General features: G+C 45.5%; 1 protein-coding gene across 1 annotated transcript; it reads right to left on the reverse strand.

The window, feature by feature from the left end:
- Positions 1-27,469, reverse strand: IRS2 (insulin receptor substrate 2). The gene is made up of 2 exons (XM_036249731.1): positions 23,314-27,469; positions 1-768 (listed from the first exon to the last, which is right to left on the reverse strand). The coding sequence occupies exons 1-2, from the start codon at positions 27,314-27,316 to the stop codon at positions 764-766; spliced, it is 4,008 nt and encodes a 1,335-aa protein (XP_036105624.1). The 5' UTR covers positions 27,317-27,469; the 3' UTR covers positions 1-763.
- Positions 27,470-27,828: the final 359 nt, after the last annotated feature.

Raw genomic sequence — 27,828 nt, forward strand, 5'->3', positions numbered from 1 at the left:
ACAGTTGATGATTTTCAAAAGTAGGCTGCTTCAGTTACATAGAATTATTATTTATTAATTCATCTTCAAAGTCCAGTCTCGAATTTCATTTCCATTGAGAAATGTCAGTCCCACACTGGGCTCTGTCTGTGAGTAAACACGCAGGTACCTGGATTGGAGTCCAACAAGCAGCGATGTCCCGGAACCAGTTTCTAAGGCTGACGGCCACACTTGCGCCCCACTGAGCACAGAGACACAGGGGTCCTGCCGGCCCCCAACCACACAAATCCGGCTTCACCTGGAACTGAGGTAGGACTGTGGTAGTTTTGAGTGTATGCCAGTAAACACCAGATTTTACCCCTTTATTGGGCACTGGTAGAATCTCCTAGCATGCCGAGGGACAAATTGGCTTTGCCAAAATGAACGTAAGAAGAAATTAACGACACTGGCCGCGATTTAAAAGGCCAATGAAAACATCCAATTTTCTTGATGATTACGTCTTCGGCAAACTGTGTTAAAAAAAAACAAGACGAAACCAGCACGCACAGCACACGCGTGGATGCCCACCACAGGCACGGTGAGCGCGGCGGGTGTTCTTGCCTTGCTGGTTCCGTGTCTAACACAGCCACAGATGTTTAAAACAAAGGAAATGCTCAGATCCAAAAGAAACATTGTAAGCAGCTTCAAATTAAAAAAAAAAAAAAAGAAAAAAAAAATGCTGAGCCTCTTCTTTTGAAGTGATTCTCTGATGGGTGATGTCGTGGTGATGAAGCCAGGCAGATCTTCACTCTGAAAAAGAAGAGAAGTCCGTCAGTAGTGATTGTTGGGAGAGCAGAGCGATCTTTTGAGTTAAAGATCTTTATGTATGTATGTATGTATGTAGGCATGCATGCATGTATGTATGTTACAAATGTTTCTTTTTCCCCCATTGACACCCTCCTCCCCCTCCCTCCCTGCCCTGTCCCAAGCTTGCTGTCCATGTCCATTGTTCATGCATACATGCATATAAGTTCTGTGGTTTATCCCCCCACCCCTCCTCTGGGGATTGTTAGTCTGTACCCTACTTCCACGTCTCTAGGACAACCCTGTTCTTCAGACTGCTATGTTCATTATATTCCACAAATAAGTGAGACCATGTGATATCTGTGCAAAGATCCTTCTTAACCCACTTTTCCAACTCGTGTGACTTTCACAAAACGATGCATTTTGGGAAGCAAACACGTATTCATTCCGTTTTCCAGAAGCAAGTCTGACGGTGAACTCCTGCTCGGTTTCCCTGGAGGGAGTTGTGAGGTCCGCACAGTGAAGTCCACATCTCAATTTAAGAAATCGACTCATGTGTGCTTTTGGGAGTCATTCCACTGAACAAGAGATAGAGGCATAACTCTACCTTCAACGAGAGCAGCTGTGTGACTGGTGACAGCCCCCTCATCCCGAGTCTCTGAGGGGAAAACCCACTGCCTTCCTGACAGGGCTGCTGAGAAGATGACATGTTAAAGCACAATGTAAACTCGATCGACTGTGCAAATGAGCATCCGAGTAAGAAAGTGGGAGAAGTCACGAGTCCACACTTCTGCCCTCAGAAACTCCTTCTAACTGGATAATCTATCCTATTACTGAAACAACCCAAGATTTCAAAAGCTCCTGCAATGGCACACTTGTTACATACTCTCCTTCGTCTACCCAACTCCCCCATGTCCCAGGTTAAATAATTCACCCAAGCTGAGCATGGAGGGGACACGGTGTAGGGTCCCCTAACCCAGCTACAATTGCAACCGCCCTTCCAGACTACAGACTGACTCCTTGAAACTTGCCAGTCTCCAACATTTTCAGCATATTCTTACTTGAGGTGTTCCTTCTTTAGGGAACAGACTTTGACCTTTTATAGCACCTTTTTTAAAAAGCTTCTAGGCTTTTTTTTTTTTAAATCCTTACCCGAGGACATTTTTTCATTTCTTATTCAGATAGAGTGGGAAGGAGAGAGAGACAGAAACATCGACGTAAAAGGGACACACTGAGTGGCTGCCACCTGCATGACCCAACCAGGGCCGTGGACAAACTGCAACCGAGGCACGTGCACTTAGCGGGAACCAAACCCGGGTCTCTCTGGACCGCAGGCTGACGCTCTCTAACCGCTGAGCCAAACCGGCCAGGGTAGTTTCTAGGCTTTTTAATAAAAATGCCAAGTTGTTCATTTCACCACCCTCCACAACTGCAGCTACTACATTACACGTTCGCACTGCTGGTCACACCCTGTCTTAAGCAGGTAGGTCTTCTCCCTCACAGTTGTTTTTATATAACCTGCACTCCCGATCATTGAGAATTCTGATCCTAGACGCTCACCACACTCTCCGGTATACTTTGTGAATCTCATTCTTTTCTGTTCCGCGTGAGTTCGGAGGACCAATCACAGTAAGAGAGAAACTTCCAGTGTGTCCCGCAGTGGAGGATGGGCTCCGCATGCCAGGCAGTTCCCCGGCACAGACTGGAAGCACTCACCATGTCGTGCATGCAGCCAGAAAAACCACAGCCTGTGCAGACACGGAGCTGTCACCATGCAAGGAAATACTGGGCCTTTTCAAGACTTTTAAAATCTCCCTAAAATGGGACATTTTGAGCAGTGCTAAGTGTATCTTATTATTTTTAAAAAGCCTTACTTAGGTCCTTCAAAAAACTTAATAGGCAAATCATTCTGCAAATGAAACCTAATGGGAAACAGAACTCCAACTGAAGGAAAGATGCGCCCTCCAGCTATTTCTCTCACTAACGTAGTGATTTCCAGCAATTTCTTTCACTATCGTTGTGATTTCCAATTCTGAGACTAGTGAGAATCTGTACGTGGTTTGTATCCCTTAAAAGCAGGCATCTGCTAAAACCCACCCAGATTTGCCTCTCACCCTAAAATGACTGCATTTTGTCACTCAAGCCTTGATTATGGGACGAATCCCACTGCACCTCAGAGTAGGTAATCCAGACCCCGTGGATCCGTTTACAGAAATATTTCTATTCAGTTTATTTTATTTTTACACTAATGATCAGCTAAACTGTCTCCTTAACGCTACACTCATTATCTTGAAAACAGCTAAACAAGTTAAATTCTTTAATTCCCCAAACTTAAACACACAGTCATATGAATGGGGGGTTAACTATCGCTAGAAATTTACTCTCCATTCTCATCTGCAAAGTCCCAGGGCCACAGTCATTTCCACTCAGTTTTCAAGGATGCCTTATTGCTATGAAACAAGTCCTATCATTAGATGTTCATAAGCGCTCATCAATTTGAACATGTAATTTTATTTTCTGAAGTATGATACAATTATCAAGACCTTAATTTCTATGCATTAGCATTTTGAAAGAAAAGAGCAGATAAAGGCAGGGATATCACTCATTCATGCATTTACGCATGCAATAGCCTTTCACAATTTAAAAAAGTCCTGGTCTGGTGCAGGGCCTCACTGAGGCACATGGGATATAATAAATGAGAGCGAGTTCCCATCAGAATGGAGTCCCATGCAGCTCTTCTCTTGGGAGGGATTGAAAGCAGCCTTTTGAAATGAGTGCAGCACTCTGAATCGCCTGGACTGTAAAGAATTGCCAGGCACTGGCTACCAGCAGAGGAGAAAGCTATTCCAAAGGCACAGCAGAAGTGAGGGCTGTCAGCAATCCAGGGATGCAATCTAATGTTGGGGCAGTCGAGAACTCAAGTTCCCAGGAGGATGAGCAGCCCCAGGCGTCTATGGAAAGGAAGGGGCAGGGACATGATCCTACATGTGGGCCAGGGAGAGCCACACCACACACCTTCTATCAGGGGAGGAATGTGTTCATTGCACCTGGGACAGGAACGAGCAAGCTTAGGCCAGGGGGACCAGAAAAACAACGGCCACCAGCTCAGAGAGAGCTACTTGTGCATGAGGTGTGCAAATCACATTTTTGAATACAGAGATGTGCACTAGAGCAAACACAACGTGGATGCAACCTGTCTCCTATTAGGTTATAAAACATCTGCCTTCCATGGACGCCTCCTGTCACTGCAAAGGGAGAGAGCTGAAACCTGTGGGCCTCCTTGTGGCCCATGAAATTTCAATCCACGAGACCCAGCAGCCTGCCCCTGAAACACCTGCAGCTTACCGCCTACTCCCCTTGGACATCCTCCCCCATGTGAAACACCCGCAGCTAACATAAATAGAGCTGGCCATCAAAAACAATCCTTGCTGGGATGCAAAAGAAGGAAAAGGCTGTGAATAGCCCCAAATCAGATTGAGATGACTAGAACTTGCTGAGCAAAAGGATTTTGACAAAATCTATGGAAGGTAAATACTCACTAGAATGCCCAGGAAGCCCCGGCTGGTTTAGCTCAGCAGATCAAAGAGCCCCGGGTTCAATTTCTGTCAAAGGCGCATACCTAGTTTTCGGTTGGGTCCCCCGCTCCAGTCACAGTTGTGCGGGAGGCAACCAATTGATTGGTCTCTCTCACATTGATGTTTCTCTCTCTCTCTGTCTCTCTCGCTTCCTCCCACTCTATCTGAAGATAAATGGAAAAATGTCCTCGGGTGAGGATTAAAAAAAACATAGAATGCACAGGAAAAACGGGGAGGGTCTTTTTCAGAAACTTAACTACAATTTTTTAATGTTATGGAAAGAAAGCTGGAGATAGAAGATATATGTGCCCCAACTGAGATCTAAAACATCCTTTCCAACATGAGTCGGATATAAATCTCTGGTGCACATGACAGCCAGGTCTGTGAACTAGGGCCACAAGGACAGAGCCAGCTAGAGGAAAAGGTGGTGTAGAAATTACTCAGGAAGATGCTTGAGCTAAGCATTAGCATGTCACTCATGCCTCACACTCCAGACATCAAGCCAGGGCTGGAGGCTGCCGGGAAACCCCTCCCTGAGTGCCACGCCCACATCCTCATGAAGAAGAGGCAGGAGCTGGAACCTAGGAATAGGAGCACACTTCTGCCTTTTTATTTACTTACTTTTCAAGTAAGTTACCTTATCCCTCCCCTTGAAAATTAACCTGGTTCATCCAGACTAGGAAAAAAATGTCTTCTAATACCACTGACCTGACCTAGTCAGGTCATCATAGTCAACCCTCAAATATTTACGCTTCCTAATGACGAGATTCAGCAAAATGTTATTTATTTATCTATATTACTTCTAGGAGAAGCAAAAAAAAAACAAACCCAAGTGATTAAATCTAGGATCACTGTACACTGAATGTTCATTAAGATGGGAGACAGTCTTTGAGCACATTTGGTACAGCAGCAAAACAAAAAAATACAGCCGGAAGCACGTGTTGTTCATGAATGCAATTACAGAACAACCTATAACGATTCTGCTCCTAGAGGTAAGGCAACTAAAAAAAAAAATATTGATACTCATTGAATCTGTCATATAATTACACACTGTACTATTCTGTAGCTTAGACATTGCTTTGTCAAGAATCTCATTCACAAAAGCATTGATCTAGAGTTGCATGATTTAAAATAAAACTTTCAGCAAATGATTGAAGTTGTTCCATGTGACAGGTCATGCAGGCTAGCTATTCCCTATGTTTTATTTTTTTGCTCTGTCACATACGACAAATGATGTTCCTATAAGGAGTACAGGGCCATGTGCCAGATATCACAATCCCCTGGAGACTAGTGATAATTCCACCCGGTTTCTACTCCATTTAAAAGAACAATCAGAATGCAAATGACAAGAGTAAAGGTGGGGTCCAGTAAAGACCAAATCCTCAATCTGCTCAACCTTACGAGAGAGAGAGAGAGAGAGAGAGAGAGAGAGAGAGAGAGAGATATATCGAGATCACTGGAAAACTTTGTCATTAAAACAAGTGGGAAAGCTTCCTTGTCCCTGACAGCACACATGTCAAAATATTAACATGCACACCACCTGTGTACTGGGCTCCATGATTCCAATCACATTAGTGGAAAATACAGTGCAACATCGGGTCTAGCATGCAGAGCTCCATGGAGGGCTCCATGCGGTCCCTGTGGAGCTCCGTGCAGTTTCACGTGCAGCCCCGTGGGGGGCTCCACAGTATGGCTGAAGGGCACCGGGCTTCACGGGCCTCTGGTAAGTAACACTGGACCAGAGTGCCAACCCATTTGGTGGTAGCATTTTCAGGCATATCTGAATTAAGAGTGCTACAGACACTGATTTGCATGATAAAATGAAACAATATACTTAAAATATATATATATATTTTTTCTTGTAGCAACTATGATTAAGAAATACTCTCTGGTGTGCCCAAACATGTCCTTCAGGCCCATTTAAACCTTTCGTGTTACACACAGAATTACAAGGGGAAAAAAAATAAACTTTTCAGTTACATGAGAAATTCCTAGAAAAATAAACCTGATAATTCAGTATCTCCTTACTTTACTGAAAGCAAAACACTCTTAGAATATACAAGTAAAAAAAAAAAAGTTAAGGTTGGGCATGATAACGAACACGCCAGAGATTCTAAGAAAAACGGCTACTGGAACCTTTCTTTCAAATTGGAAAAAAATCTATTAAAAGAAAAATATGGAAGAACAGGTTCCCCCAGACAAATGGGGGTAGTAAATTACTTTACCAACCCTAACTTGTGAAAGATTTAAAACGTTCTTTTATATGAGCTCATCACTTCCACTGACAATTCTTTCTGAATGCTTGTTAGTAAAGAAATTTCCTGGCATCAAGTTGTAACTTGATGGTAATGACACAACATGAAACAGGATGAGACAATGAGAAAATCCAGTTTTCATATACGGCTGGGGTTAAGAGAAGGCATCTCTCCTTCTTTAGCTTCCGTTTAATCCTTCACATCAGACTTTGTCTTAATCACCAAAGACCAGAGTAACTAGGCCTCCTGGACTGTTAACGACACACCTCAAGTGTCCTCTACGTAGTCAAGGTTTCACCCACAGTCACCTGTAGTAACTGTACAGTGCACAGCTTTAGCCGACTTTACATCAGAATGCCCAAGTATTCATTTATTTTCTGTGCTTGTCATTAAAAAGCCTTCTGTGTGCATCCTATAAGCTCCTCTTCTATGGCAAGGGTTTCCCACCACACCTGCAGCAGCGGCGTCCAACATCATAAGAGAAATATTATTACTCCTCAGCACAAACACCCAAGAGGCAAAAATGCCCCCTGATTTGCTGGTGGATCCTTCCGTGAAATTATAAAAGGTTAGACCTTCCTAGGTAAAGTCCAGGTGAGGGAGCATCAGTGAGTTGCCCAAAGCCTTGCAGCTGGTCAGAAGACCTTAACTTCTCCCAGAACCTTCCTCACCGCTCCACTGAGGGCCATCACTGTCAACTTCTGCAAATAACAAAAGAGGGGTGGGACCGGGGATGGAGGTCTGAATTTTCACTTGGGGACCCAGAGTTTAAACATTGGCACGATACTATTAGCTCTTTATCAAACTCTCCCCAATTACACAAAACACTGCACAGACAATGCATCTCTGCTCTGCGCACCTGTCGCCCCTGCTAGTTGAGGAGGTGGACCCTGCCTGTCCCCAGCATCTGGCACGATGCTTGTTTGGTCCTTACAAAGCTTTGTTGAATTAAACTGAAACAAAAACCCATGTGGTTTATGCCATTTCTCATAGGCAGAAAGGCTAAAAAAAATTTCTAAAGGAGAACAAAACTTTAGAACTGTCTGTGTCCCAAGAGAAAAGACCTTAAAAGAATGAGAGTGGCATTCTAAAACAGAGGTCAGCAAAGTACAGCCAAATCTGGACCGCTGCCTGTTTCTGCAAATAAAGTTTTATTGGAACACAGCCATGCTCCTTCATCTGCATATGACTGCTTTCACACTTTAATAGCAGAGCTGAGTGGTTGTGACAGAGACTGTATGCCCCACGACATAACGAAGACAATCAGGAGAAAGAAGGACTAATTTGTCAAAATAACGCTGTATATTTCCATCTGTATATTATACCTGGAGACTAAATGATACTCCCTTTGAAAATTATCTGCAAGCTTACATACTTTAGAAATGCAATACTATCTACTAAAAACCATGCTATCCAGTTACAGACTCTACTGAAAATGAGGAAGCAAGTCATGAAATCGTTTATGAAGCCAGCACACTTTAGGGATTAATTTCCCTTACTTATGGTTCTTCTATGTGGTTTCTCATGCATAACACAAAAGTACTGAATAGCTCTGATTATTACTAAATATATCCCACACTACTACTCTCTCAACTTTAACAGAGGTAAAGTTATATACACATCAGATCTGTAATTCAAAAGGGCTCAAATCTTTTCTCTTTCCTAGGTCATTTGAAAATTTGAGTATAACTATGCTTCTGCCCTACAAAACAATAAGAATATTTTGGCCAAGTGTCAATAACTTGCCTAAAAATTGCAAATATCCTATGTATGGTGTAATTCTTTCCTCAGATTTAACATATACTAATGATTTTATACTGATGTAAAAAAAAATAGGTATTTTATTTACACTTTGAAAATGTTTATATTGCCTATATCTGAAATTCTCAAACCTCAATGTTTTTCCTATGAAATTGGGTAATGTAGAATAATAATTTATCCAAAATATATCCTTCCCCAGTAGTTTGTTGTTATATATCATTACAAATAAACCTTTCTTTCTTTCAGATGTTTAAAAATTTTTAAATTGCTATTACATTTTTTGTTTTTAGTTTCGTTTTTACTATTAAAATTGAAATAAGCATTTTCTGAAGTCTGAAAATTATGCCCAATGCAATTCAAATACTCTCTATAATATCACTGAATAAGTAACATACTTATGAGTATACTTTAAAAGGTATACCCTTGGGATTCTAAAATATAATCTGTTTTTCATATTTAACAAAAATGTAGTAATTTGAAAATGTATTAAAATAGGTATAGTGAAGTATTTCACTATAAGGAAAAATGATTAAAGAAAAAAAAGAATAAACGGTGTAATCCACTGCCACCTCCTTTCCCCGCCCACGGAGCCAGGGAGAGGGCTGATCCTCCTAGATACTGAGCTTCCAGGGGGCAACAGGCAGTGGCCGCAGCCTCTGCTTCTAACCTGCAGATAAACTCCCTCCCGGACTATGGTCTGTAACGTCTGCGTAATACTGGATGTCAGCTTTGCCTCTTGGGGAGAAGGCTGTATCTAATTTAAAAGCCCTTGTGCAATGGGCACCTTTTAAGATCTACCAGCAAAGTCGAAACTGAAGGTCGAACCCAGCTCAGGAATTGAAGTGCACACTCTCTTTGCCCCAGGCACAGGTTGGAGTACTCATTCCACCGCCAGCCACCACAAAAGCATTCCTGGGAGCTTAGGAATGACTCAGGGCAAGCTGTTCCCACACCTTAAAACCGCATGCCAGTCCCATGGCTCAAGCAGACGTGGGTGTGGAAAGCCACTGGCCCCACCAGACGGAGGGTCCTGAGGCCCAGGACCCACCACACCAGCCTGTTCTTTCTTACGAAAATGGGGACATTATCCTCCTGCCCTGAATTTTGCACTGGGTCATTATGAAACTACCAAATGTAATTTTATGTATAAAATGTATAAATAAGTAATACAAACAATACATATATGTTTTTTCACGTGCCACGAAGCACATGCTACTGGCATGACCTGCATCTTGTGGTTGATCCTACTGCTTTCTTCATGCACCTTTAAATGATGTACACAAGTAACCACATGTTTTGTTTTGAACTACAAAGACTTTAAACCCGGCAGCCCTTTGCTGCCAAGGAAAGTCTGCTCCTCCCACCGTGCTCTTTGGGCTCATTTGTGGAGCCACAGCCGCGGTATCTCGGAGCACATTTGCCATCACAGCTTTTTCTTCATTCAAAATTATATCCATGAATGACATCAGGAACAATTGCAAATTCAGCAGCACATAAACAACTGATGAATACACAAAAACAATGGCAAATAGCTCCCGGAATAAAATGAATAAACTTGTTTTAATGGGAGAGAAGCAGAACAGAAGAAGAATTGTTTTTCTGGGGGTAACTCTAGGTCATGTAAAGCTAATAGTTCTCAAACGCTGCACAGAGCGCTTTGCCTAGCTGCTTTCTTCACGCCCAGTGGATGGGACAGAATGCCCAGACAGGGGCCACATGTGTCCCTGGGCGGGCAGCTGCTCCGAACGAGATGCACACATTCCTCTTCGCTTGCACGTGCCCAGGGAGCACGATGGGTCAGCAACGAGCAGGGCTCTGGCTAGTCGGGGCCACAGAGCACTGGCTTTCTGTTTCCTCTGGCTTCTACTCAAAGATGCACCAAAACAGAGATCGACATTGAAATTCCTCTGGTGCAGATAAGAGACAGAGCTGACCCCAGTCCATTGATTAAATGTGCCCGCTCCTCACAGACAGGCTAAAAGGACAGCAGGGTCTTCTACCAGCAGCGCATCAGCGGTTCTCAAGTTTTACACCCTCAGCTCCAAACTCATTCCGTTAGCACTTTCCTAAGGTGAAATCTCTATGAAATATATGGAAATCAGCTGAAGAATTACATCAATTTTTGCACAGCCTGAATTCAGCACCCCTTACAGGAAAGCAGAATATTCGGAAGACCATGGTCAGAGAGAGTTAGGGGAGGCCACACATGTCAGCTCCAAGAGATCTGCCTGTCCAGGGTTTGTCTCAGATTTTTTTTTTTTACATGCAAAGGTACTGTGTCACCTAGAAGACACAGAACCAGGTAGCAGCAGGCCTCCCCGAAACGTGCCTCCCTACAAGCAAGGAAAGGCTCTCCAGCATGGCCTCAGCATGCCCGCGGGTAGATCTCTCCACCCTTGGGTTTTTCCTTAAAAAAATAAGAACAACAACAAGAACCTGCCCTCCAAGGAGGTTCTGAGGATTAAATAGCATTTGAAAATGTTTTATAAATTATAGGGTGCTTTACAAGTATGTTTGTGTAATCAAGTATGCAATTCTATGACTAAACACTGGCACTTTGATTTCGTTGTTTATCTTGTGAAAATTTCTGGCTGCCTTCCCCACTTCAATTACATCTCAGTATCTTCCACTAGAAAGCATTTAGGTTTTGTCACATCTTGTGTACTATTTTTGAGAAAGAAACTGAAGAGTAGACATAGACCTTACTAAGTAAAAAGACAGATACTATGACAGAATGAGATGATTCCAGTAGGAGTTTTAAAATGCTCTGCGTATTATTCCAAAGAGACCAGAGTTCCCTTTTTCACTGTTAAATATGAACATCTATATGATGGCTGACCGAGCTTCACGTGGCCCCTATACCTCCTTCACTTCAATGACTCTCACCCAGCCAAATGGTTTTACTTATCTTGGTACATACTTTCAATCTTCTGCCCCAGGGCCTTTGCATGGGTACTCACTCCCTCTGCCTATATGGATTCTCCTTCTAAATATCTACAAGACTTGCTTCTTTACCACTTTCAAGTTGTCACCTTCTCCTTCTGTCCCTTCCCCACTTTATTTACTAGAGCATGTATCCACCTATAACACTTCATATTCTGAGCATATTTCAAAATTCAGTTTATGTCCAAGGTTTCACAGGTAGACTTAAAGACTCAATACGTTCCTTTTTTTTTTCCCCTTTTTAGCTTGGAAACCAAATCTCTTTCTTCTAGTCTGTACTTCAAAATATTCCAAATGAATGAAATATTTTAAAAAGTATTTAGCATGTAATAACTGGCCTTTTGTAATAAAAAAAATATGAAAATGTAACAATTTGGCTAATTTGAAAAGTGAAGGGAGATCTAACCCTTTCTGCATCTAAAGCCCAGGTTTCTACCCACCCAAGCAGCCCTTAAGTGACGTTCCTGTCATTTACTGTTTGTTCATTTGTTTCTTTTTTTTTTTTTTTTGCGAAAGAACAGATAAGAGGTGGTAAAGGTAAGAATGACAGGAAACTCACCTGGAGCTGACTTCATCAGCCTGAGGGGTTGGTGACACAGAAATGCCCAGCCGAATGGGGCTGCCCCCCTCCAACTACGGCGGCCACTGCGGGGGGAGGGCGAGTGTTCGAGCAGGAGGCACCGTGGGAGGAGGGGGCTGCTGCTGGCCAGCAGGCCTCCTCTGCACAGGAGAAGGGGGCTTTACTGGATAGATCATGGATGTCTGTAAAAATGACGGGATATACACTTTAAAAAAGCCTTCAGGGCCACCTGTACATGTTATAGGTGTTTCTTACAGAAACACAATCCTATTTGGAAATTATCAGGATGATTAAAAATTAAGCAATTTTGAAGCATAAAAGGAAAAAGGAATCAATATTACATTAAATGTTTGTGGATTGTTTATGAGAAAAATGTTAAAATCTAAATGTTCACTTTTGGGGGGAAGGCACACTTGTGTGCAGGCGCAGGACTGACCGGTTCCAGCACTGGCTTTCTCATGCGTGGCTGTGGGCGCCCAGAAAAGCGGCGTGGGGGTTGAAGAGGGAGCGCCTCGCCCTGGCCCATGTGGCTCTGTGGTTAGAGCGCGCTGGCCCACCCACCGAAGGGTTGCGGGATTGATTCCCAGTCAGGGGCATGTGCCTGGGTTGCAGGTTTGATCCATGGCCCCGGTTGGGGCACATGCAGGAGACAACCAATCTATGTGTCTCTTTCACATCGATGTTTCTGTTTCTCTCTCTCTCTCTCTCTGTTTCTCTGTCTCTCTCTCTGTCTCTCTGTCTCTCTGTCTCTCTCTCTCTCTCTCTCTCTCTCTCTCTATGCCTCCCTCCCTTCCACTCGCTAAAAAAAAAAACCAAAACAATCAATGTAAAAAATATCCTTGGGTAAGGATTAAAAAAAAAAGAGTATCTTTTTAAAACAATAGTTAAGGGTGAACAAAGAATCAGAAGGCGCAGGAAAGGGGGACCAATAACATAGCACTGGGAAGTTTCTGGTCTACCACCATTGCCAACAAAGACTGGGCACAAAGAGAAACCCTGGGATAGTTATCAGGCAAGGCTGCCAAGAGCTCAGAGCAGGCTGACACCTAGGAGCTACGACCCCAGAAAAATCAAACCTATAGTTTCTCAGAGAAGAAAACTGATTCGGAAATTCAGCCTCTTCGAATGCACCCCAAGTCTGCGTAGGGAGGGGGCTAGACACTTGAGTGGTTCCTTCAGTATTTTCCAGCAAGGGCACCCACAGTCCCAGCAGGGACATCCCATTCTTTGTCTTTAGCCAAGAATGCCTGAAGAGTGGGCACCTAGTGAAGGGCTCACGGTGGCTGCCCAGAAAACAGCTTGAGTGGGGTGCTGTCCAAGTTGACTGTAAAGGCGCTGAGGGGACAGAGGCTTGTTTCAGATTTTCCTGTATCTCCCAGAACATCTACTCCTGTGTTGGTACACAATGAATTCTCAATAAATTGACTGGCTTAAACATCAACCATCTTCCAGGTTTAGGAAATGGCTGAACACCCCAGGACTTCTGAACGTTCCAACGGAACTGCAGGGACCCAGGAGCTGTGAAGATGAATGCTTATCACCCAGAGTTATTCTAGGAACTTAATTAAATGCTCCATACTGGGGAAACTTGGATATTTTACTGCAGTGGTTATTTCATTTGGAACTAAGACTAATAAACCAGCAGTACTGATAAGCTGAACTGCAAATAATGATAAGAAGTAAAACAGAATTTTAAGGTGAGTCAGTTCCGTGGCATCTTTAAAATTCTGATATGACCCTAAATGCCAAAATATCATTTGGAAGCTACATGAACTTAGAAAGAAAATGCTCATTTCAAAAGCTTGCCAAAAGACATAAAATCTAAAGAAGGTTTAAAAACGCATTAATGTTTTTAAGTGTGTCAGTCTTTCTAATACAGCCATACCCTTCATTGTTAAGAGTTTTAAATTTGTTTTTGTTTACTCAACCAATTCCAGTGAGTTTTCTGAAACTGACTATACAATAAATCTACACTCCTGGATTTGTACTATCCTAAAGGAGGAAAAGATTAGATCTTGCAGTTTTGCAGCTAACATGTTTTGCTACAGCACACCTGAATATTTTCAACTGAACTGTACATTTATTAGAAGTCTACTTGGTAAAGTAACACAAGTTCTTCATAGAGGTTGTGCCAAACTTATTTGATATATTTAACAGGAAGAGCATATATATGTAGCTTATGGATTTATTTTGTTTCATTTGCATGTGAAAAGTGTTATTTTTAGGTCACTTTTATGTTGGAAAACAATTAATAAAAATACCTACTATCATGTAAGAATAAAACAGGAGCATCAACATGGCCACAAATCACTTAATTTTTTAAAAAAATGCATCCAGGCTGTGGTGTAAGAAACTGGCCACTAATATGTTCCTTTCTAGGAATTTATTTTGTCTTATGTTTAGGAACTCTGGGATGCCCACAGTCCACCTGAGTGCTAGTACCTCCATTTCTGATCTGCAACAAATTCAAGCTGCTCATCACTCTAAGCCATGCCTTGTTTAATCCTGCTCATTGTCCAGAGTACCTCAAGTATCATTTGCATTGTTTTTAAATTTAGTAAGAACATCCTGGCCTATTTCCAGACTTCTTCTCCTACCTCATGAGTTCTTCACAATTCATCCATCCACCAAGAGGCTCTGGAAGCATGTGGCCTCCCTGGGTGTGAACTGGGCCCTGGCAGGGTAGTGGGCAGGTGGCGAAACTCACATGATGGGTATGGGGTGGCCTTTACACCCGACCTGGGAATTCATAGGCATCAGATGGGCACTTACTTCAGTCCCTATTTTTGGTGACTCCCCACCACTAGCACTGGGCAGTATGGCCAGTGCTCAATGCGCGGGTCAGCAGGGGAAGGTGAGGTCGCACAGAAGGAACCGAAACCTCGCCCAGGGGAAAGCCTGCTGGTTTACTGATGAAGATTCCCTACACAGCACATCAGAATCCATCCCGTCAGCTCTCCTGCCCACCTTGGTAAGTAGGTGATCACAGAAACAATACTGTAAAGGTATTCTGAACTTCACTTTCTTCTTAACCTGGGAAGTAGTTTCACCACCATTAATCCCTGAGACAAGGAAAAGCCTTCCCCTACTTTGTTTATCCCGTGAGGCAGACAGTCTCCAATCCATGCCTATTGTCAACAGAGATGCTGGGCAGATTACTCCTGCACATTGCTTATAATGGCAGGCGCACGCCTGAGGCTGCCATCTGCTAGGAAGGAAGTGTTCTCTCCTAGGATGCTGCAGAGACGACAGCGAATGTAAACAAAACCCTGAGTCACCCGCGTGCCAAGGCCATAGACTCCCGATTATAGTCTGGAACACAGGGACAGTTCATTACTTTTCACGTTTGCTTAGGTCTTCCTTATTCTTCTGAACGTGGGGTTATGATCACATCAGCAGAAAGGTGGCACCTTCAGGAAAACCATTTCTCTTCATGTAAAAATTCAGTTAAATGTTTTACTTAGAAAACAGAAAAAAAGGATTTTATAAAAAGGGCACTGATGAAAAAAATCCACTCTTCAAAACGCCCAGCAACAACTGAGGACTTATGGGTGCTCAGGCAAATTCTAAATTGGTTAGTTTTCAAATAAACTCATCATTAAACAGGTTAATGACTCATTTCTTAGGAAACTGTTAATGGACTTACTCATAATGAGGACTATATGACATTTTACTTACAGAATAAATGCATCTTAAAGACACCCTGAGCAGCAGCTAAACAACTGACCCCTCAGGTACCAGAGGAGCGGTCCAGGGTGAACCCAAAACAGCAAGAACTTATATTTTTCCAGAGAGAGGTCTTTCGATTTGAATTATCGCAAGAATTTTCTTTCTTCTTTTTATAAGTAGGCACGTGATCTTGACTGTTTCCCAAACCCCACTCTTCTGCCTCCTCGGTAACCCTGCTCACAGAGCTGTGGCCGCCCTCTTCTCCCTATTTACAACGTGCTCCTGCCCAGGGGCCTCTGCGTTCGCTATCCGGCCCATGAGCATACCTGGTCTATCCATGAAAGAATGTACTAAAATGTTCCAAAGTAAAATGATGGACACTACTTCCCCAAATAATAAATTGTTCTACAGGGAACAGGCCATATCCTGGGAGAAAGTGATTCATCAGTACACAAAAGACCCACAGAGACAGAGAATTCCCTATTCTTTTTTGATAATATTTACAAACATCTGTACCAACTAATTAAATCAGTGACCTTGGAAAAGACTCCTGACCTCCCTTGGGCTCTGTTTTCACAACTTTAAAATAAGTTACATTATACCTATGGTTCCAAACACTTTTCCGTCAAAACGACCTTGTATTTTTTTCTGATTGTCATCACACTGTGTGGAAATAGTTTTAATGTCCTTGGTGGTGATGGTGGGGGGCTATCTTAACAAACATAATATGTAGTTTTTTTACTGAAACAAAAACAGGGGAAGGAATATAAGTTTTCCACTTTGCAGACCACTGGAGTCCAGGACGGGAGACTGGAAACCCCCAGAACAGATGACCAACCAACCACTTGATTAGAACCTAAAATTCACTGACAATATGAAAGCCTTGAATGTAATAGCAAATCCTAAGCTCTTCAAACTGGCAGGTATAAAAACTGGCTAAAAAGATAGGGGGCTTTCCTTCAATGTCCAGTATTTCTGCTTAAATGTCCCCATTCTACTCCAAATGAATAATGCATAAAGAAAAGAAAAATTAAGTATCACCCCAGTGAAATTAAAAAAAAAAAAAATGTTAAGTTAAAAATTGCCGAAGGTGGAATCTACAACAAAATCCTATACAACTATTGTACATGAGCTTCCAAAGCAGAAGCAATGTGTTTAACTTGGAGACAATGTGATGTAACACAGAGAGCACCAGCTGGGGCTGGGAAGATGATACCAGGTGGAACCACAGGAAAATGCTGGTGAAGTAGCATCTTTGTATGGTTAAGTCCAACGCTACTCCCTTTGGCTCATGAATCTGGGTAAGTCACTGGACCTCTCAAAGTTGCAAGATCCTTATTGTTTTTTTAAATGAGGATACAAGTGGCCCTGCCTATGTCATAAGGTTTTTGGAGCACTACATAATACTATATATATAAAAAGGTCCTAACACTATGAAGTAAGAAACAAAACAAAAACAGAAAACAAAATTTTTGAATTTTAAGCAATTCTTTCGATCCAAAGGGAGAGGGGCATGCAGCTCGATCCCCAGAAGGGGGCATGCAGGAGGCAGCCAATGGATGTTTCTCTCTCACATCAATGTTCTTAGCTTTCTCCCTTCCTTTATCTCTAAAAAAAAAAAATGAAAAAATTAAATAATATAATGAACTCTATCATACCTATTTTTATACATTGAAAAAACTAAAATTTAATACATCATAATCATTCACTGAAGTATTTGTATCAACTGTTAAGACTGTAATTATACTTAAGGTTATAAAGTTTTAACATAATTAGAGAATGCATCATTATTTAGTATTTAAGTTTCAATTATGAAAAATCCACATCAAGCCTCTTGGAGAAGAACTACAGAACTATATACATACACAAAGACACACACACACACATATACCCTCTCTCTCTCTTTCTACCCTAAAATATTTGTTTATAGAAAATTTGGTACTCTTTAAAGTCAGTACTAAAAAAAACTCATAGTATTTATAAAGTACTATGTATGTGATCATTTATCTTTAAGGTATATTATGAATCACAATATTAGACCAAATATTCCAAAATTTAGTAATTGCACAATAAATAATATTGTATAAATCTTGTCTGTGTGTGCATAAATACTGCACACAGCATAAGAAAATTGAGCCAAGTTTGAAGATACACTTGCTTGATCAGGTTTTATAAAATTTCTGTAAATGTGACTTTCTGCAAATTTAATATTATTCTAGCCCAATAGAAAAGAAATCAGAATCCCTAAATTGACTCTTTTATCATGTGTAAACAGGCAGCCTATAAGTTTTAACCAAATTCTATTTCAGCAGAATTCAATGAATTCAGTTCTAATACAATGCAGAAAAGTATCTTGTATTATTTGTACCCAACAAAGCAACATACAACATAAACTCTCTGTAGTCAAACTTTCTTCTGTGCCTTGTCTTTTAGTGCGCAGTTAATGTAAGTCTCTGTAGCTATTTAGAAAGAAATTGAATAATCCATAACAATTATCAACCTCAGCATTTCCTCAGCCTTGAGTGATGACTTCACCAGTTCACACAAAAAAATCTACAACTGAAGTCTGTCTACAATAATCTACCTCAAATGATTCAAAATAACCATCGTGATCTCAAAGAACACAGTCAAATTAACTAAGCTGACACAGAAAGAGTGTTCCCATTTATTTTTGGGTAGCACTGTTTTCACCAAACCTGCTGAGGACAAATAGCATGAACTGATTATGATGGAGGTTCGGAACTTTTGTCCATTTGTTTATTAAAACGGCAACATGAAAACGCCTTGCACAGCAAATACACATTTTGCTCATGTCTGTAGTCAAGTCTGTAGAGAATTCCCCATTGCAGTGGCCTCAGTGAAGGACTGGCTTTGGGCAGGGCAGAGCTTTGCTTCCCTGAGTGTTTCCCCCACTCTACTTGGCAATGCAGATAAAAGAGTAAAGTTACATTTTCCCTTAAGTTTCTAAGGTGAAACAGGAACACTTGATTCTGTGCTATCCAAAAAAACAAAACAAAGAAACCTCTCCACTTGCCAAATCTGATACCAAAAGTTAACTAGCTCTTGGAACTATGCTTCTACAGAAAATGCATTAGTGGGAATTTTAACAGAAAACCCATTATATCCGAGCTGTTACTAAAACTTCTGCAAGTTCTCTTCTTCAGAAAGAGATTTATTTTCATACTAATAGTTCTAAATAATATAAAACATTAATTATCTAATAAAATTCTTTTTTGGGGGGAGGGGGTCTGTGGAGGAGCAGAAGAACCAAACACCAGAGGTTTTCCTAACATGTCTGACAACCAAACAAATCAAAACAGTGTAGGAGTGGCCACCCTAATTAAATCAACCCCAAAGAGTGAAACTGCAGGGTTGAACAATGCATGATTTTACTACTGAACGTTTGACGGTTGTGTCTTTCTTTTAATGCATCCAGTATCAAGAACCAACACTGTCAATTTAAATTAATGTATATTCGAATTATAGATTTTTGACACTATTTGACAATCTCTCTTAATATGCAAACAAATAAAAAAAGGTACTCAAAAGTATGGTCTTACAGTTTCAGGATTAGGGTGCTTTTTTCCTTAACTGTTATTTTACTATGTAATTTAAGACACTCCGTCCTTACAATTGATAATTATCTATATAAAAAAAAAATCGCAAGTCAAATAAAGGGGAAACAAACAAGGGTTCTTGGAGACTGAGGTAGAACTAGCCATCAAGCAGAAAAGGCAAACATTCATTAAAAAGGTATTGATTGGCTCCAATTTCAGACAACTATGAGTTTTTGTTTTGTTTTAATTTAAGGATGCCTATTTATAAAAGTGTGTTTCCTGTATATTCTCCTGTTTCCTGTTTCAAGGCAATAACTATCAACAGCATCACTGGATATATTAGCACCTTTCTTTAAAAGAGCTTAACCACTCTCAATGTTTACTGTCTCCTGGACCTTCCAGTGGCCCTGAGACACTGAAGGGAGAGGCTTATAATTATCCCATTTTACAGACAGAGAAAGTGGAAAAGAGGGATTAAATGGCTTTCCTCTAGTCACACAAAGACTCATTAAGATCAGCAACTGGAAACCTGGTTTCCTGATTTCTGGTTTAATGTTCCACATGCTATGTATGCTTCCTTCTTCGAAGTACTATTTTTGTAAAGGTTTCTCTTTCAATAAAGGAAATAGAACAAGTCATGTGACTTTCATTCACGAAAGCCTCTGTGTGTTTTCATTAGCACCTTCGTTGTCTGTTCCTGAGAATAGGGCAGGAGCAAGTGCACATTATTATCTTATCGTGACAAAGTTAGCCAGCTAAAGCAGAAAAACACACAACAGAAAAAATGGTTTGTCAAGCAATCTCATTGAGTTCTAAAAGTGTTCAAGTTCTTTGCTTTAACACTTCAACAGGCAATACTTTCAAACGTAAGTCATGACTGCATTATTCTTGTGGAAACATTTCTCTTATTTCGTAATTCTTTTACCATTGGATATGAATATACAGTCCTTTTATCCAACAAAATTTAAATACAGAAGCTCTCAGTGGCAATTCTTACCTAATCTGCCTTGTACACATACGAAAACCAATTTTAGAACAAAAATCACACTACAAAGGAACACTATGGTATATACCAGTCTATAATCAAAACACAAAAACATGAGTTAATTTTAAAAAGTAGTTTTAAAGCATAGTAAATTCAGTAACATACCTCCACTCCCCCAACAACACGCTGAGAGATTGTTTCCAGTTTTCTACATACACACACATAAACTACATGGTAAATAACCTTCTCCTTCTTGCAAATAAGATGCAAACTTTAGAGTTACATGTTTATTTTCTTTGGACTAATATATCTATATTATGTGCATATACCTAAAGTGTAGTAGTACTAACTTTTAATTGCCTTTAGCATTGAAACCCCATTCCCATTCCCATTCCCAATACTACTGTAAACTATCCAACATTGTTGGATCCTTAGTCTTTGTCACGACTTATGCAGATACCAAACACTGAGTGACCCCAAGTTCTTCTGCTTCAGCATATCCAGCGCAGTTTTTCAGTGTAGAACCCGAGCTCGATGTGGAAACAAGCATATGCCACTTGAGAGAGAGAGAGCAGTGCACACAATGACCCAGGAAATTCTTTTTCTATTTCATCTTCAAAGAAATGCTTGGCAAGCTAGAAATAATTCTCTCAAAGGACACTAATCTCCTGTGAACTTTTTATTTATGAGCGCCCCAAACAAATGTCTACAGGAATACACTAGTTAAATAAAAGTGGATATTCATTCTGAGTTTCTAAATGTTCTCTTGGCTTCGCAGACCACAATTTAGCTTCCACATTAATTAAGATGACACCCTCCCCTTTCCTATTCTTCTGTTCTCTGTTCAAATGAGTTTACTAGAAACCCATTTCGCATGTGGTCCTTTTTTTAACATGTGGTTTTGGCACAATGGATCAATTGCAATTATCAATTTTGCTTAAAGAGAGCCCTTTTCCTTCTTAAAAGGGTGTTTACCATCATGCCCACACAGACGTTGGAAAAACAGCAACCAAAACGACCTCTCATCTTTGCTCAGCCACCGTGAAACATACAAACTGCCGTTTTGATTTCAGAATCCTGAGTCCTATAGGTTGAAAGGAATTTTATACTGGTGGGAAAACTTAAACAAAACAAGCTAAATTGGGTCTCTAACTAAACTTATCTCTTGCAGTTTAAAATTTTCCCTAGTCTGCAAAGGGCATTCTATCATCCATGAATCACATTTCTGAATGTATCTACGTTATCAAAAAAGCCTCCAGTCCCTTTAAACCAGCAGAGGCACACTCCAGCTCACTCCTCCTGTTACTGCAAGAACCCACTCCTGGGGCCCTCCTGAATCCAGTCCAGGTTTTCACCGCCTACTCCACCAAAAGCAGTAAAAGGTGTTATGTTCTCAGACTGTTTTTCTGATTAGAATCAGATTTCAGCAAAATGTACTTTCATGTTCACTGTGGCATATACCCATTTGGGCACACCAAATAAATTTGTGTGTGTATGTACCACCCCCCTCCCACTCAATTCTAGTTATGCTGGTGTGTTTATATGGTCTGAGTCCTAACTCCCTCACACACCAGCAATTTTTCAGATGTACCTGTAGTGCTTACTGTAACTCCAAGTAAAATGACCTTCAGCTGAGAGTCACCATTTAAGGGAAACATTCTGACAACTTCCAATTGATTTAATTAGATGCTGAAACACCACATTCCTGATAATTCTGTGACTCTTTTCATCATTTTTTCTATCATTTTAATAAAAACAAATAGCTTTTCCTCAATTATATTACAATAACAAGGTACTGACCCTACAGCTATAATTTTAAATCCCATGGGTATTATCAAACATACACTGCACTTAGACAGCATTAAACTGGTCTGTTTACTTGAAGAAAAAAAGGCACATGGATCCCTACGCCACCTTGATCATCACCTTGTTGGAACACTTGCAGACTAATGACCTTAGGCCAGAATCTAGGACAGCAGCCACCACTATGTTTTGTGGTTCCCACGGTACCTCTGTCTCACCACCAATCCTGCACAAAAACAGCTACAAGATTTGAGAAGAAACTCTTGAAGTGAACATCCCTCACCCCTTTATTTCTCTCTCCCCCCCATCATTCAGAGTTTCAGACAGTCAGAAGGCACCGCCAGCTGCAAAGCAAGCAGTCTCTGTCTCCTCATGGATATTTGATGAGAATGTGAAGAACAATACGGGCACCGTTCTATCCAATTGTTCTTCAAAAGCCCCATGTTGCTGTCTTCACTTGTTTTCTCTAAAGCACTGATTCTAAATCCTGGCTGCACAGTTTCACCTGGGCAACTGAAAAATGCGCAGGCCTGGGCTCTGCCTGCTGCTTCACCTGAATGTGTGTGGGGTGAGACCCAATAGGTAATTTCTCAAACCTCCTCAGGTGCGTCTAATCTGGGGCAATGTTCTCAGAGGATGGTCCCCCAACCAGCAGCATCAGCACAACCTGGAGACTTCTCAGAAATGCACATTCTGGGCCACACCCCAGACCTACTGCCTCAGAATCTCTGGGGCTTTCCACAGCCCAGCCATCCTGGTTTCAGCAGACTCTCCAGGTGACTCCCAGGTATGCTCAAGTTTGAGAACCATTGCTTTTAAGCATCCCCTTAGGAGAAAAAGAATGTCACTGATGGAGACATTCTATAGTTTATGTATAAACTGAAAATGGTTAACTGTTCCCTTTAGCAGACACAAAAATGGATGCTCATTTCCTGACTTTCAAGCTTGTTTTTATAAACTTTGAGGCTCAGCAAGAATCAGCTGGGGCCTGGATACAGGAAAACAAGACACAAGTGAAGGTTACAAGCCTGGGAGAAGTCTGAACTTCAGGGCCCTTCCTAGCAGAACTTCCCCACTCTCACATCAAGATGACCATATCTGCCCACCCTGAGGTGGGCACTGGGGAGCATGTCCAATGCTAACGTAGGGGAACACAATTATGGGAAAGAAGAAACGTGTTAGGCCAAAAAAACAAATAGTAGTCTCCTGAGTTGGAAGCTTCACATTCAACTCCAAGATGACTGCTCTTCCCAAGGTCTTTGGGGAAAGAGGAGGACACAGGAGCCAAAAGTAAAACAAAACAAGAAGCTGGGGCCAGTATTTTGGCATTCAGGTCAAGGTATCAGAAAGGAAGAGTGAACCCACAGAGGCTCACCCACTCCCCTCCCCTTCCTCCCACCAACCACAAAGTGAAGGGCCTCACCTTTCACAATGGTGGCCTCCTTCAGGTGATGGGACAAGAAGTCAATGCTGGCATAGGTGTTGGAGGGTAGGGCTCCAGGGCCTGGCCCTCCACACACCCCACCGGTGCCGCTGGCCCCCACAGTGCTGATGAGACCCCCGAGGCTACGGGTCCGGCCCCAGGCACTCTTGTCACCTGGCTGCGGATGCGGATGCGAATGCAAATGCGGGTGTTGCTGCGGGGATGGCAATAGTCCTGGCTCATCCCGCACATCGATGGCAATGTAGTTGAGGCCATTCTGGAAGCCAGCAGAGGTCTCCCTGCGCATTGGAGAGCCACTGCCCCCAGGGCAGCCAACCAGGCCCCCAGGCTGACTTGGTGTCCATGGCCGAGCCTGCTGGGGGAGTGGTGGCTGCAACTGGCGAGGGGACGTAGGGGGTTCATCGCCCCCACCAAGGACACCGCTGCCACTCCCTTCACTGCTTTTCCTGAGAGAGACATTTTCCACAGAGGCCGAGTTGTGGCGCTTCGGGTTGTGGGCGAAGGACGGAGACACGGGAGTCACAGTGGTGGTTGAGGAGAACGTCTCAGAGCTATGTCGGCGGCGTCCCCCCTGTGGGTCTGCGCGGATGACTTTGGCCCCCCGGTGTGGGTCTGGGGGCTGGCCAGCCTGCAGGAAGGCCTCAACTCCAGACACCTGATCCATGAGACTCAGCCTCTTCATGCCAGACGTGGGGCTGGTCACGCGGGCACCTTCTGGCTTTGGGGGGGCCACGATGGGTTGTGGCGGGGTGGCAGCCACGCCAAAGGCCATCTCGGTGTAGTCACCATTGTCCCCAGTCTCCGAGGACGAAGAGGAGGCAGCGATGGGGCCCTGGGATGTGGATGCGGGAGGCAGGCGGTACAGCTCCCCTGGGGGGGGTGGGGGAGGTGGTTGCAGCTGCGAACTGGAGGGGGCAGCAGGGCGTGGGGGCAGTGGCGGGTACCGGGAGGAGGCCTCCGGGGACAGGAGGGTATCCAAGGAGCCTACCCGGTCCCTGCTCTGAGTACCACCAGGCTTAGGTGACTTGGGCGAATTGAAGTCGAGGTTCATGTAGTCAGAGAGCGGGGAGCGCTGCCGGCTGTCGCTGCTCGTGCCCGGGGTGCCCGAGCCCAGGGAGGAGGCTGGGCTGCTGGCAGACAGCAGCGAGGAGGATGAGGCTGCTGAAGCCAGCAGCGGAGGGGCGGGTGGCGACAAGCGCGTTCCAGCCTCGCCGAAGTCAATATTGATGTACTCGCCTGGGCTCTTGGGCTCAGGCGGCAAAGGATACTCGTGCATGCTGGGCAGGGTCTGAAGCCCCTCTAAAGACAGGCGCGTGGGCCTCACTGCCCGGCAGCGCTGGTTCAGGAAGCCCTCTGGGCGGCTACTGCCGCTGCCACTCTGCCTCCCCGGTGAAGGCACTACAGAGTGAGGAGACTGGGTGTGGCCGCCCCCACCCACCCCAGCTCTGGCTGACTGTGTGGTCCCCACATTGGCCTGAGTCTCCAGCCTCTCCTCTTCCAGAATGCGCCCCACGGGGGAGCTCATGAGCACATACTGGTCATTGTCCCCATTGCAGGTGTAGGGTGCCTTGTAGGAGCGGGGCAAGGAGCTGTAGCAGTAGCCGGGGACGCTCCTGAGCACCTCTCCACCACCATGCAAGGCTGCTGAGAAAAAGTCGGGTGGGGTTCCCGAGGTGCCTGCGTCGCTGGGGGACATGTTGAGGTAGTCCCCGTTGGGAAGCAGCTTGCTGTCGGTGCTCTCCAAGGGCAGCTTGGGACCACACCACATGCGCATGTATCCACTGTCCTCTGGGGAGCTTTCCGCCGGGGAACTAGCTTTATAGCTGGCCCCATTCACTGGAAAGGCCCTGTTGGCCACATTGGTGGGTGCCGGCACTGCAGGTCCAGTGGAGGGCAAGGCTGCTGCAGCAGCAACGCGTGGCTGCAAGATCTGCTTCGGGGCAGACACGCTGGTAGGGCTCATAGGCATGTAGTCATCACTCTTGCAGCTGCCACTGCCACCACCCATGAGGGCCACACCAGGGGTCATGGGCATGTAACCATCGTCCGTGCCCAGGTTACTGCTGGAGCTCCTATGGGACCCAATCTCAATGTCGCCATAGTCCTCAGGGTACGGGTGGTAGGCCACTTTGGGAGAGGACGTGGGGCACGATGGGCAGAGGCGGCCCGAGCTGCCAGAAAAGGTGGCCCGCATCAGGGTGTATTCATCCAGGGACGCAGAGGAGGGCTGGGGCACCGGCCGCTGCCGGGCAGGTGTGGTCAGGGAGTAAGTCCTCTTCCTCAGCCCCTTGTCCAAGTCCTGGGCTCCATCTCCTGAGACTCGACGGTAGGGGCGGCCACAGTGGCTCAGAGGCCTGTCCATGGTCATGTACCCGTATAGCTCACTCCCACTCCCATCCCTGGCCGGGGGTGTCTCGGCGATGGACTCAGGTGTGTTGCTCCTGTGGCTGCAGAAGGCTCTCAGGTCCCCAGGGCTGGAGCCGTACTCATCCAAGGACATGAAGCCAGGATCGCTGGGGGAGCCAGAAGCTGAGGCGCTGCCACTGGAGGGCCGCTGGCCCGTGTGGTGGTGCAGGGGATGCTGCAGGTGTGGGTGCGGGCCTGGAGGCGGCGGGTAGGAGCCCGAGCCATGCCCGCTGCTGGACGACAGGCTGCCTGGACTGGTGGCTGCTGGGGGCGAGTGCGCCACAGGCATGGACATGGAGCGGCTGTGTTGCAGGGCGCCCCCTGCCGGCGCCAGCGTCACCTTGCTGGCCCGGCTGCCGCAGCCCGCGCTCAATGTGTGCGAGCGGCTCAGAGGCGCGCGCACCGGCCCCGGGCTCAAGGGGCTCCCAGCCACCGACATGGGCCTGCCGCCCGCTGCCCCATTGCCCGCCGCTGCGCCGCCATCGCCCTCGCTGGCCGTGCGCACCCGGCATGAGCTGCACTTGGTGGCCGGCGGGGTGGCAGCCAGGCTGTCGGTGCGCGAGCGACGCACCAGGCCAGTCTGGCTGGGGGGCAGGTTGACCAGGTGGTGGTGGCGGCGAGTGCCGGGGACGCTGATGGGGTGCGTGGCCGACGAGCCCGACGACTGGCTCTTGCTGCGCGGCCGGAACTCGAAGAGCTCCTTGAGCGCCTTCATGGCCTCCAGGATAGTCTCGTGGATATTCTGGGCCACCACTGAGTCGTCGGCCTGCATCCACAACTCGCCAGGGCCGGTGACAGCGGAGCGGCCCACCTCAATGAAGAAGAAGCTGTCCGAGTGGCCGCAGCGGCGGATGTTCATGAGCTGCAGCGTCACCGACGGCTGCTCACAGTTCAGTTTCACGAAGCCGATGGTGCGCGCGGACAGGCACAAGCGGTACACGCCTGTCAGGTTTTTGCTCTGGCCCAGGCCCTTGGGCTTCAGGTTCACCTGCCACACCTCGCGGTAGGCAGCTGTGGCAGGCGCCATCAGTCCGTAGCTGTCATCAGCGCCGGCAGAGCCGCCCAGGGCGCCAGGCAAAGAGGCACTGCAGGACCCAGCGGTGACGGCAGCGGGGGCCGAGTCGCCAGCACTGGCGCGGCCCTCACTGACCAGGTCGGTGAGCGCGCGGTACCAGCCCTCCTGCTCCTGCTCGTTCTCGGCTGCCACTGCGAAGTACTCGTCCTTGGTGTAGAGGGCGATCAGGTACTTGTGCTTGGCGTCGGCGCGCTTGTTGATGTTCAGGCAGCAGTCAAGCGAGATGACCCGCTTCGGGGCGCCCGCCTTGCTCCGCCACTTCTTCTCGCTCTCATAGTACTCAAGCCGTGGAGGCTGTGGTGCCGGACCCCCGCCCGCTGTCGCCTCCTCGCTGCTTGCGCCGGGCCCGCGCAGCACGAAGAAGCGCTTGTGGCCATGCTTCTGCTTGCGCAGGTAGCCGCACTTGCGCACGCTGTGGTTGTTGTTGTTGTTGTTGTTGTTGAGGTTGGGGCCGTCCCCGCCCGCCGGCCCGGGGGGTCCGTGCAGTGGCGGGCTCGCCATCGCGGGCACTTCAGGCCGCACTGCCCAGCCCGGTGTAAAGGGGCTCGGGGGGAGCAGAGGGGGCGCAGACGGGGGCTGCTCCCTCACCCCTGCTCTCCCGCTCGAGCCCGCGTCCCTTGGGCCCAGGAGGTGGGGAAGGTTCGGGAGGCCCGCGGGGGCTGACACCGAGCGGTGGCGCAGCACCCTCCGCGCTCCGGGGCCCCAGAGGATGCCCAGTGCCGGTGGTGGCCGCCCCTGGCCCGGCTGTCCGCGGCCGCTGCCTCCTGGGCTCTCGGGCGGCGCCTGGGGACTCGCTGGCTGGCTGGGCGGAGAGTCGGGGTCCCCGAGCTGAGGGGCCGAGCCTAAGGCTCGCGCGGCCGCACTGGTCCTGCCGCAGCACCGCGCTCCGGGGTGCCGGGGTGCGCCTGGGCACTCGGGGTCTGTGCCGCTGCTGGGGCTGCTACTGCTGCTGCTGCTGCTGCCGCTGCCAAAGGCGACCTGGGCTCTTCGCGGTCCCCGCCGCACTGTGAGTA

This window comes from Molossus molossus, unplaced genomic scaffold (genome assembly GCF_014108415.1).
Source record: "Molossus molossus isolate mMolMol1 unplaced genomic scaffold, mMolMol1.p scaffold_m16_p_9, whole genome shotgun sequence".
Taxonomy (NCBI): Eukaryota; Metazoa; Chordata; class Mammalia; order Chiroptera; family Molossidae; genus Molossus; species Molossus molossus.

What these genes read in the sequence shown, in the direction of transcription:
- IRS2 (XM_036249731.1), bottom strand. Translation starts at nt 27,316, where the DNA reads ATGGCGAGCCCGCCACTGCACGGACCCCCCGGGCCGGCGGGCGGGGAC.